At 42.9% G+C, this 12,500-nt stretch overlaps 2 protein-coding genes across 5 annotated transcripts in view; one reads left to right on the top strand and one right to left on the bottom strand.

Moving 5' to 3' along the window:
- Positions 1–785: 785 nt before the first annotated feature.
- Positions 786–12,500, top strand: part of LOC120566816 (exosome complex component RRP40-like) — a 279,666-nt gene continuing 267,951 nt past the window's right edge. For 2 of the 3 annotated variants that reach the window (XM_039813473.1, XM_039813474.1), the window contains exons 1-4: positions 786–1,085; positions 1,744–1,893; positions 2,448–2,599; positions 6,186–6,418. In XM_039813473.1, coding sequence (XP_039669407.1) covers positions 861–1,085; positions 1,744–1,893; positions 2,448–2,599; positions 6,186–6,393 — 735 coding nt within the window. In that variant the 5' untranslated portion in view covers positions 786–860 and the 3' untranslated portion in view covers positions 6,394–6,418. Of the gene's footprint in view, positions 1,086–1,743; positions 1,894–2,447; positions 2,600–6,185; positions 6,755–12,500 lie in introns of those variants that run through there. The other variant, XM_039813472.1, reaches the window with a different exon arrangement.
- The window catches only part of LOC120566818 (polyadenylate-binding protein-interacting protein 2-like), a 4,883-nt gene continuing 1,075 nt past the window's right edge, over positions 8,693–12,500 (bottom strand). Inside the window, exons 3-4 of one of the 2 annotated variants that reach the window (XM_039813477.1) lie at positions 11,339–11,497; positions 8,693–9,223 (exon numbers count right to left, since the gene is read on the bottom strand). In XM_039813477.1, coding sequence (XP_039669411.1) covers positions 9,158–9,223; positions 11,339–11,497 — 225 coding nt within the window. In that variant the 3' untranslated portion in view covers positions 8,693–9,157. The remainder of the gene's footprint in view (positions 9,224–11,338; positions 11,498–12,500) is intronic. The other variant, XM_039813476.1, reaches the window with a different exon arrangement.

Raw genomic sequence — 12,500 nt, 5'->3', positions numbered from 1 at the left:
TTTCCACATTTTCAATGCTATTTTTCACTAACACGACTTATTAACACTAGTTTTACATGATGAATAGATCTCATTTCTAGGAGATTAGACCTGATGAAATGATGACTAATATTAGAGGAATCTCAGACGTGTGGATGTCAACGTTTAGTCAGGTTTTGAAACCATTTCAATTTTTTCAAATGCTATAAAATTGAATACACTACTAATCAAGTACCTGCAATTGTTCTTCATTTTTTGAGTAATTTGGTACAAAAGAAACCCCATATTTCTGATATAGAAGTTTTGAGAAGACAACAGGAGGGTTAATTCACACTTATATTTCGTGCTTTCGAAAAAAAGATTTTAATAATCTTTTTGCGAATATTTTGACGTTTTTTTCACATTTTTTTAAATGTTTCTTTGATGTCACTTTTGACATATTTTTGGCGTATTTCTTTTTACGTTTTCTGACGCTTTATTTGATGCTTTATTGACACTTTCTTTTTCGTGCTTTCAACCTTTTTTTTGATGCTTCTGTGCATATTTTTTGACGTTTTTTTTAAAATATTTTTTTTAAAACGTTTTTTGACGCTTCACAAAAAATTCTTATTCCACATTTTTTTAAATGCTTTTCGATGCTGTAGGCTACTTGAGGCTTTTTTTGCCACTTTGTTTAAACGCTTTGGACGGTCGCTTTAGAAACATAAAATAAAAGATTGAGACAGAAACTTAAATATAGTTTTCTTTGTGTTGTTTTGTTTACTCCCGCAGAGGGCGCTGCAGGCTGCAGGCTGAGCTTCCTGTTTCCTGTGTGTCCCAGTGATATCAGTCCCCGGAACAACAACAACAACCCATGTGAGAGAAGCTGTGGAGTCTCCGCCATGTTCTCCGGTTTAAAAGATAAAGTCGGGGAGGTCTTGTTACCGGGAGATGAGTTCTCCTTGGAGACCGAGGACACCATCTCTCTGACGGAGCGCGTGAAGCCGGAGAAGGTCGTGTGTGGCCCGGGTCTGAGGCGGAGCGGAGACCGGCTGCTGGTGTGTAAAAGCGGCGTGCTGCGACACAAACAGCCCAACATGTTCTGGATGGACTCCCAGCAGAGGAGGGTGAGACAACACAGGAGGGGCTGTTTATCAGAGATATAAATGTGTAAATATATATGTGTTTATATCTATGGCTGTTTATCAGCAGGAGCTTCTACTTCTACAACATGCAAGGGTCCGTTCACAAAACTCTGCATTTAAGGTTTCTTCATGACAGCACGCGTTCACTCCTCATATGACATAACTTTTAGACTGAATTTAAATCATTATGAGTCAGTAGTGATTTCGGCTTGAAGATAATGTTATTAAGTCGCGCTTTGTGCCGTTAAAATGAAACTTTATTGATCAGGTCCTGATCAATTCTGCTCGCCGACCGCTGGAGCGAGCCGTGCTTTACAGCAGCGGGAAACTTTTCTGAAAAGTTGAGATTATTTAGGAATAAAGTGCTGCAAGGTGAACCAGATACTCCCCGAATTAATCACAAGACCAAACCCATTAGTAGGAGTTATTAGTTTTTGTTCTAAAAATTAAGTCCGTCGAACAAAATCCTGTCAAATTTTAAAATGTATATATTTAAATGGAGTTCAGCACATCTAAAAATCCACATCTTAAAAAAGAAAAGTGAGGGAATAAAATGACTCATTTGAACATTCTTGTGAAGAGAAGCCAGGTGTGCTAGGTGTGCACGCTGGCAGCTGAGTGTGTCCCTCTCTGTCCTCAGTATGTCCCCGCTAAAGGAGAGACCATCATCGGCATCGTGACGGTTAAATCCGGAGACGTCTTCAAGGTGGACTTTGGAGGAAGTGAGCAGGCGTCTCTGTCCTACCTGGCGTTTGAGGGCGCCACCAAGAGGAACCGACCCAACGTCCAGGTGAGATACTGAGGACACAGAGACGTCCAGGTGAGATACAGAGGACACAGAGATGTCCAGGTGAGATACTGAGGACACAGAGATGTCCAGGTGAGATACTGAGGACACAGATATGTCCAGGTGAGATACTGAGGACACAGAGACGTCCAGGTGAGATACAGAGGACACAGAGACGTCCAGGTGAGATACTGAGGACACAGAGATGTCCAGGTGAGATACAGAGGACACAGAGACGTCCAGGTGAGATACTGAGGACACAGAGACGTCCAGGTGAGATACTGAGAGGACACAGAGATGTCCAGGTGAGATACTGAGAGGACACAGAGATGTCCAGGTGAGATACTGAGGACGTAGAGATGTCCCGGTGAGATACTGAGGACACAGATATGTCCAGGTGCATTTTTACGACATCTTTGCTGTTTCCCCCCACGTTTTTGTTTGTTTTTAAAAAAAAGTTTTTTCACCTTTTTTGACACTTTTGTTAGTTTTTTGACATTTTGGTCGCTTTTTTCGTAATTATTTTCGCTTTTGTGTGTGTCTGTGTCTGTGTGCAGGTGGGCGACCTGGTGTTCTCCCAGTTTGTCGTAGCCAATCGGGACATGGAGCCGGAGCTGGTGTGTGTGGACAGTTCAGGACGAGCCAATGGGATGGGAGTGTTTGGAGGTGGAGGGCTGCTCTTCACCGTGTCTCTGGGACTGGCCAGGAGGTCGGTGTCTCCGTCTCGTAGTTAGTCAAGTTCTCCGTGGTAGCTGGAGGACTGACGGTCCGTGTACTTGGCGGCCAACGGATTTTCGTTTTGAAAGGAAAAAAACAAAAACAAAAACTGCCAGTTTCCCAATTACCATTAGTAAATAGGAAAACAAAAAACGGAAAACAACCCATTATTTGTTTTTTGTTTTGATATTAAAAAACGAAAAACTATCTCGTTATCCGATTTTCTTTGATGTGTTTGTAGATGGAACTCGGAAATTAAATTGTGTATAAATCTTATTCCTCATTCATTTTTTTCGTGACCCGGAAGCGATCGTAGGTAGTAAGCGGCTGCATACCCGGAAATCATTTGGACATCAATGAGACCATGGACAGTTAGAATGATACGGACGTAAACATGTTTTTAGACCAATATGCTAGTTTTATATTAGAAAAGCGAAAGAATGGGATGTCTTGTGGGGATAGAGCAGCTGTGTTGGGTTCACAGTTTGGAACGATACGGGGCTTTTCTGAGAGGGGGGGGGGCGGACCTGGTGTGCTCAGCAGGGACTTTTATTATGAAGTGGTCACAGGAGATTAGCGCTGACCGCTCTCATTCATCAAAAATGAGTCTACACAACAAGACAACCATCATAGTGTAATAATAATGAAGCGAAAACATTTTCAAAATGTCTCATTTTCATTGCCATTGCTTTGGCAAATATCTGTCAAACTAAAATCGAAACCATGATTTGGCTTTCCCTTATCAGATCGATCAAGGAAATACAAAGTGAAGTGAAACAGCTGCTGCAGGCTGAACCAGTCCGTCAGCATCAAAGATGAATAAACTCCAACTCTCATGCTTTGATAGCTTTACTAAAAAGTCCTTTCCTGTCATAATCCTGCAGGACTGGTTTTTGCATTATTAAACATGCTAAATGTTCAATGTTGCATTCACAGTGCGACACGTCCGGAGCAGAGACCTCACTAGGATTTAAAGACAGGAGGTGATTAGCCCCCAGGGTATTTGTAACTTGCGTTTTTCAAAATCTTTGCACTCACTTCTTCTGTTACTTCATTATTGCCACTAAGGGGATTCCCTGTCTCCCTAACATGGAAGTGACCGCAACAATTCGCCTTAGATACTCTCTTCTCTCCGCTATCTCACTTGCTATCATCTGTGCAACGTCTCCCTGTCCCTCTCATTCATCAAAAATGAGTCTACACAACCATCATAGTCTAATAATAATAATAATAATAATAATAATAATAATGAAGCGAAAACATTTTCAAAATTTCTCATTTTCACATAAAAGGTCTCTAATGTTGTTTTGCGCCATTGCTTAGGCAAATATCTGTCAAACTAAAATCGAAACCATGATTTGGCTTTCCCTTATCAAATCGCAAAAGACTGATTTAATACAACAATATCTGTCAAACAAACAGGGCTATAATTAGTATAAATAAGCTATAAAATCAACATAAATGTGATTTTTGGAGGTTAAAAAAGTAACTAAGTAACTCTACATTTTAAATGAGCTACTTTTACTAGTAATTTTACTTGTACTTGAGTAAACAACAAAGTAACAGTACTTTTACTTAAGTAGAACATTTTTTTACTCTTTTCACTTCTGCTGATTTATTTAAATCTAAAAATTGCATAGACCTAGCCCTGGTCTGCATATCTCTTTTAATATGCAAATATTAAAATCATTTCACTGGCGAAACACAAGTTGACTTTTATTATGAAGTGGTCACAGGAGATTAGCGCTGACCGCTCTCATTCATCAAAAATGAGTCTACACAACAAGACAACCATCATAGTCTAATAATAATAATAATAATAATAATAATAATAATAATGTGCGGAGGTGGTGTGCTCAGCAGGGACTTGTCCTGATGGCCAACTTGAAGTTGAAATTGCTGAAGGTATTGCTGAGGCAAGTTTTTTTTTTTTTTTTTAATCAATCGCCGTTTACCGCTTTTGTTAAACATACAAATGAATGCTACTCTTAAAGTAAATAAAAAGCTGACCACAGCTAGGCCGACATGCAGACCAGGGCTAGGTCTATGCAATTTTTAGATTTAAATAAATCAGCAGAAGTGAAAAGAGTAAAAAAATGTTCTACTTAAGTAAAGGTACTGTTACTTTGTTGTTTACTCAAGTACAAGTAAAATTACTAGTAAAAGTAGCTCATTTAAAATGTAGGCCTACTGACTTAGGTAGTTACTTTTTTAACCTCCAAAAATCACATTTATATTGATTTTAAATCTTATTTATACTAATTATAGCCCTGTTTGTTTGACAGATATTGTTGTATTAAATCGGAGTCTTTTGCAATTTGATAAGGGAAAGCCAAATCATGGTTTCAATTTTAGTTTGACAGATATTTGCCAAAGCAATGGCAATGAAAATGAGACATTTTGAAAATGTTTTCGCTTCATTATTATTATTATTAGACTATGATGGTTGTCTTGTTGTGTAGACTCATTTTTGATGAATGAGAGCGGTCAGCGCTAATCTCCTGTGACCACTTCATAATAAAAGTCAACTTGTGTTTCGCCACAAGTCCCAGCTGAGCACACCGGCTCCGCCCCCCCCTCTCAGAAACGTATCGTTCCAAACTGTGAACCCAACACAGCTGCTCTATCCCCACAAGACATCCCATTCTTTCGCTTTTCTAATATAAAACTAGCATATTGGTCTAAAAACATGTTTACGTGCGTATCATTCTAACTGTCCATGGTCTCATTGATGTCCAAATGATTTCCGGGTATGCAGCCGCTTACTACCTACGATCGCTTCCGGGTCACGAAAAAAATGAATGAGGAATAAGATTTATACACAATTTAATTTCCGAGTTCCATCTACAAACACATCAAAGAAAATCGGATAACGAGATAGTTTTCCGTTTTTTAATATCAAAACAAAAAACGAATAATGGGTTGTTTTCCGTTTTTTGTTTTCCTATTTACTAATGGTAATTGGGAAACTGGCAGTTTTTGTTTTTTTCCTTTCAAAACAAAAATCCGTTGGCCGCCAAGTACACGGACCACTGACGACCTTCACACACTTTATTCAAATGGAAGAAACATTTAGCATTTGACAATTTAACTTCAGAGTGACGATGCAATCCTCATTTCACTTTAAATTAGTGGGACTAACAAAGCCTGATCAGTTGCATTTCATATTGCCAGCCACGGTGTTTGGTCTGTCTGTCCTCTAATAAGGCGTGTCCCCATCTGGGAAGACGAGTCTACTCTGCCTCTGATTGGCTAGCTCTAACCCAAACCTAAACCAGCCAATCAGAGGCAGAGTAGAGTCCACAGCTGCTAACATGTTCATCTAATACATTCATGCTAACACAGCCACGCAGGGACTCGTTGCAGCTATGACTTTTTGACTTTTTTTCAACATACTATACTATGACTTTTAACTTTGCATGTTGAATTTTCAATTGTAAAATTCATATTCCAATTGCATGAGAACATTTCAAAGTGTGTGTGTTACTGTGTACTGTTTGTCTCAACATTTTTGTATTGCTCTTTCCAATATTTTTGTTACTTTTTTCATGTATCTCTAATGAGAGTCTCTGTTCCAGGCTGCTGTCCCCCCACAGCGAGGTCCTGTCAGACCTGCAGACCCTGTTCCCCTGTGAGCTGGTGGTCGGGATGAACGGCCGTCTGTGGGTCAGGTCGTCCAGCGTTCAGCAGACGCTCGTCATCGCCAACCTGCTGCAGAGCTGTGACACCATGACGGCCCCCCAGAGACAGGATCTGTTCAGGAGGGCTGCACAGGGGGCGCTATAACACCATGACGGCCCCCCAGAGACAGGCGCTCTTCAGGAGGGGGTACAGGGGGGCGCTGTAGAGCCGGGACTGTAAAAGTGAAGCAGAAACATCTGGATTCTATCGCTGATGTTTGTTCTAAGTTTCTGTTTCTGATCATTTTGGTTCTTTAGAACTTTATTTGATGCTATAAAAACAGGCTGAAGCCTCATGATTGGTCGGGCCGGTGTATGGGCGGGACTTGGATACGCTGCCGCTGCAAAATATTTCAACTTTTTTCTAGAATTTTCTGACTTTTTGTCTCGTAATAATCGGACAATTTTTGTGTGCAAATACTCCAACTTAAAAATAAAAATAAAAAATTCAATATATTCTGAGTTTATTTTCCCTGTAATATCCCGACCTTTATTCTCCAAATATTCCATCATTTTTTGAAGAGGAGAAACAGGTGTGTCAGGCTCAGGTGTGTTCAGAAGAAGTTGCTGCCGACTGAACATTAATCGTCTTAAAACTGATCTGGTGTCAGCGTTGCCTAAGTCAGAGCAGTGTGTAGTTCCTTTTTAGCAACAGTTTGCTCATTTGTAATCTAAAGCATCACGTCTTACAATGCCAGAGTATAACCTTAGTGTCTCTCTGTCCTCTCTAACAGACAGACTCTGGATCAGAATAAAACCTGTTTTAGCCTCCTACATTGACTCCATTCAGCTTTACACATATCACACTATGATATATATTATATACATTCGTAACCCTTTTTGCAATGTGCATCTCGCATCACATGGTCAGGAGTCTGGATTGTTCCAGTGCTGCCGGATCTCCGTCCCCCTTCCTCTGTCTCTGTGTTGGTGTTCTAACCTCCGGTGGATTTGTGAGGACTATGGTTACCTGCTCCTCAGATCTCTGCAGGGTAAATCCAGACAGCTAGCTAGACTATCTGTCTGTCTGTCTAACAGCTAGCTAGACCATATGTCTGTCTGTCTAACAGCTAGCTAGACTATCTGTCCAATCAGAGTTTTCTGATGCACGACTAAAACTACATTTTAACATCCAAATGTTCCACCAAAACCAGTTCCTTCCTGAGACTATTTAGCAGAGGCACCGTGGCGCTGTCTGGAGCTTAGCCCCGCCCACGATGACTGTGATTGGTTTAAAGAAATGCCGATAAACCAGAGCACGTTGTTCTCCCATCGAGGAATGCTGTGTGGACTAGTCAGACCTTCCTCCGCAGCTCTGTGGAGGAAGGTCTGACTGTAAGAGACTACATACAGTATTTACCCACTATGACCACTACTACTGTCATTACTAATCATTGAGCCAAAGATACGAACGATGGCGTTGCCGTCCCCGGGCTGATTTACTAACGTTAGCTACCGCCCGTTACCTCGGAACAATCCAGTCCTGTCTGGAGCCATGTTTGGGGGATTTGATCCAGTTCTTTCATATATATCTATATAGATATATATATGTTCTTTAATATTTAGCTTTTTTAGTTGTTTGCCAATTTGTCGCCGCAGATGAAACGCAGCGGCAGGCCAGTTGACGACTTTCTCCTCCGTTTACATTTTCAGTATTCAAAAATGTAGGAATCCTTAACAGCTGTTACATTAAAACCAAGGGTGTAACCATCTGGGGGGGGGGTCCCGGGACACTGCATGGATTGAGAAAAGACACAAAAACGGAAAAGAAAATTTGGGAAAAATATTCTAAAGCAACAATATCAAAAGGCGACAAAAACTTTGCAATAAATTGTCTGAAAAAAAGCGACAAACACCAAAATAAGCAACAAAAACTTAAAATGGCAAAAATGTGGTAAACCCCCTATGATTAAAACTAAATGAATGTCAGGGTGCTGACCCCTGGACTAAACCATTATGTGGATCAAACCATCAGTAAATAAACACTGAAGGACTTTTTCTCCATAAACATTTATTTTTCAAATAGATTTAAGAAAAAATAGATATTTTTTTTACAACTTTTTTCTTTATATGACTTTTTGTACAGAACTTTATGTGCATTTAGAAAAACAACAAACCGACGAGAGTTAACGAGGCAGCGGAGCCGCAGAACACAAAGGATGCTGGGAAAACTAAAAGAGCCCAGAGAACTACAACAAGCAGCCGATAGCATCTACCTCAACACGGTCTCTGTTAGCTTTTAGAACGTTAAAGTGCAAATACAACCTCAGAGACATCACACAGACAGGTCAGAGAGAGACAGACAGGTCAGAGAGAGACAGACAGACACAGGGAGAGAGAGAGACGTGGGGAGGGTGGAGGACAGAGAGAGAGAGAGCAACAGACAGCCAGAGAGAGAGACAGACAGGCAGGCAGACAGAAAAAGAGAGATGTGGGGAGGACCAAGAGAGAGAGACAGAGCGACAGACAGACGGCCAGAGAGAGAGACAGACAGGCAGACAGAAAGAGAGAGAGAGAGACGTGGGGAGGGTGGAGGACCGACAGAGAGTCAGAGCAACAGACAGACAGACAGCCAGAGAGAGAGACAGACAGGCAGGTTAGAGACAGACAGACAGAGGGAGGAAAGAGACAGACAGACAGGTGGAGGAAAGACAAACAGAGGGAGACAGACAGACAGACGGAGAGAGAGACAGGCAGGCAGACAGGTGGTGCAGTAACTCAGTAACTGACAGTAACTCTGAACTTGGCGAGCGCGGGACTTTGGCAACACGGCCGGCTGGGGGTCGAGTGGCGGCGGGAGAACAGGGCAGACATCTTGTTGATGATGTCACAGTGCGGCGTTGGGGAGAGGGGGGGCGGAGCCCGGCAGGTCACATGACGTGTTTCTGGCTCCCCGGGGTGAACTCCTTGGCGTTGGGGTTCAGACTGCTGCTCACCTGGAGGACAGAAGAAGAACAGACAGGTGTGTGTGATTATCGCCGCGCTGATGGCGTCTCCTTTAACCGCCACGTCAACGCCGCTGGCGCCGAAATCCTGATGTAGTTGAAGCATTGGACGAGAAATAAAAAGGAGCGAATCGCCATAAACTGCAACAGCTGACAAATGTTCAGAAAAACCTTGAAAAAAGAAAATAAAAAAGGCGACAAAAACTCAGAAAGAAGCAACATTAACTTTGAAATAAATTGTCTGATTAAATTCCTAAGAGAGGAAAGTATTTTTAAATGTTTTTTTGGTTTGTAAACTAATATTTAAAGGGTAACTTTGTTGATTTGTTTCAACCTGGACCCTGTGTCTCCGTGGTTAAACCTGGACCCTGTGTCTCCATGGTTAAACCTGGACCCTGTGTCTCCGTGGTTAAACCTGGACCCTGTGTCTCCGTGGTTAAACCTGGACCCTGTGTCTCCGTGGTTCAACCTGGACCCTGTGTCTCCGTGGTTAAACCTGGACCCTGTGTCTCCGTGGTTCAACCTGGACCCTGTGTCTCCGTGGTTAAACCTGGACCCTGTGTCTCCGTGGTTAAACCTGGACCCTGTGTGTTCAACCTGGACCCTGTGTCTCCGTGGTTAAACCTGGACCCGTGTCTCAGCGGGTTAAACCTGGACCCTACGTCTCCATGGTTAAACCTGGACCCTACGTCTCCATGGTTAAACCTGGACCCTGTGTCTCCGTGGTTAAACCTGGACCCTGTGTCTCCGTGGTTAAACCTGGACCCTGTGTCTCCATGGTTAAACCTGGACCCTACGTCTCCGTGGTTAAACCTGGACCCTGTGTCTCCGTGGTTAAACCTGGACCCTGTGTCTCCATGGTTAAACCTGGACCCTGTGTCTCCATGGTTAAACCTGGACCCTGTGTCTCCGTGGTTAAACCTGGACCCTGTGTCTCCGTGGTTAAACCTGGACCCTGTGTCTCCGTGGTTAAACCTGGACCCTGTGTCTCCATGGTTAAACCTGGACCCTACGTCTCTGTGGTTAAACCTGGACCCTGTGTCTCCGTGGTTAAACCTGGACCCTGTGTCTCCATGGTTAAACCTGGACCCTGTGTCTCCATGGTTAAACCTGGAACCTACGTCTCCGTGGTTAAACCTGGACCCTGTGTCTCCGTGGTTAAACCTGGACCCTGTGTCTCCGTGGTTCAACCTGGACCCTGTGTCTCCGTGGTTAAACCTGGACCCTGTGTCTCCGTGGTTAAACCTGGACCCTGTGTCTCCGTGGTTAAACCTGGACCCTACGTCTCCGTGGTTAAACCTGGACCCTGTGTCTCCATGGTTAAACCTGGACCCTAAGTCTCCATGGTTCAACCTGGACCCTGTGTTTCCGTGGTTAAACCTGGACCCTGTGTCTCCGTGGTTAAACCTGGACCCTGTGTCTCCGTGGTTCAACCTGGACCCTGTGTCTCCGTGGTTAAACCTGGACCCTGTGTCTCCATGGTTCTGGGTCTAAGGGCCTGAAATGTTGATCTGAAATGAAGACAGATTCAGCAACTGCACGGCCTGTTTCTCTCTTCACATGTTTTCAGAAACGTGTCTCGGTGAACTATCTTAGTCCAATATGAGATCAGATTCTGAACGAGTCGCCATGACAGTCTGGCTTTGAATTTCTGGAGAAAACAAACCCACGTGACGCGTTCGTCCAATCAGCTGCCGGTTTCACATTCTCCGTTGCTCTGATTGGTTGGAGGTCTATCCAATGAGTGCAGAGGCATTTTCTTTCCTGGTTTGGTTGAAACACGCCCCATAATCCCAGCCCAGTGGAGCAGTATCGTCAGGCTCACATTAAATGCAACATCTTTCCAAATCGTGTTAATTTCAATATTGACCAAAATAATTGTGATTATTATTTACTTACTTTTTATTTAATCAAGCAGCTGTACCTCTCCTAACGTGTACACTCTGAGCTAAGTTAGAAGTTACGTTCAAAACTAGTCTACGTTTGAACTTACAACTTAAACAGCTGATTATTAAATTCATTGGTGGGTCACTTTTCTGTTGACTGTCTAACCGTGCGGGCAGGTGTTAGTTGCACCTGATTGGCTGCCGCAGAGCGTGGACTCACCGTGAGCAGGAAGTCCGCATCTGCGTGCACGTCTGCGTCCAGAAGCTGCAGCGCCGGCAGGTCCCTGGACGGGATGAACCACTCCCACTGCTCCTCCTCCTCCAGCATCTCCTGGAAGCAGCGCTCGATGAACTCCTCCTCCCACAGCTCCTCCTCCACACACACACACACACACACACACACACACACACACACACACACACACACACACACACACACACACACACACACACACACACACACACAGAGGTTGGTTCAAACTAAAGTGCTGGTGCTTACAGACTCAGATTATTATTCTAAGTGTCTGACAACATTATGGGATGGATCACTACAGAGATAGACCTTTTAGTTAAAGAAAAAAAGATCCTTTTTTTAAACATAAAAACATCTGGAAAATTGCGTTCGCTAGACCCACCAGAATCCATGTAAATAATCAGGACTTTTATCATCGTAAAACACACTTCATTCAAAGTGGACAGAAACTAAATAAAACTACCAAAAGCCGCCTTGGTTCATCTTTCCACTCTTCCAACAATCACCACTCTGGTTTGGTTGAAATAAACCCTTAATTCACCCATTTACATGTGGAAATATGCTGGCTCTATACACGCTAAAAGTCCTGATTATTTACATGGAGTCTGGTGGAGATATGCTGGCTCTATACACGCTAAAAGTCCTGATTATTTACATGGAGTCTGGTGGAGATATGCTGGCTCTATACACGCTAAAAGTCCTGATTATTTACATGGAGTCTGGTGGAGATATGCTGGCTCTATACACGCTAAAAGTCCTGATTATTTACATGGAGTCTGGTGGAGATATGCTGGCTCTATACATGCTAAAAGTCCTGATTATTTACATGGAGTCTGGTGGAGATATGCTGGCTCTATACACACTAAAAGTCCTGATTATTTACATGGAGTCTGGTGTAGTTTGGTGACGGTGATTTCGGGGCTGTTTCATGTTAAACTAAAAGGATCTTACTCTTTAACTAAAAGGTCTATCTCTGTAGGGATCCATCCCATAATGTTGTCAGACACTTAGAATAATAATCTGAGTCTGTCAGCAGCAACAACAGAACTTCTAGTGGACTCTAACTGCTGCTGAACATTAGTCCTGTAGGGTTACAGTACAGCTTGGTTCTGGTTTAATACTGGACCAG

The sequence above is a fragment of the Perca fluviatilis genome, chromosome 10 (genome assembly GCF_010015445.1).
Source record: "Perca fluviatilis chromosome 10, GENO_Pfluv_1.0, whole genome shotgun sequence".
Taxonomy (NCBI): Eukaryota; Metazoa; Chordata; class Actinopteri; order Perciformes; family Percidae; genus Perca; species Perca fluviatilis.
This window is presented reverse-complemented; position numbering and strand designations above follow the sequence as displayed.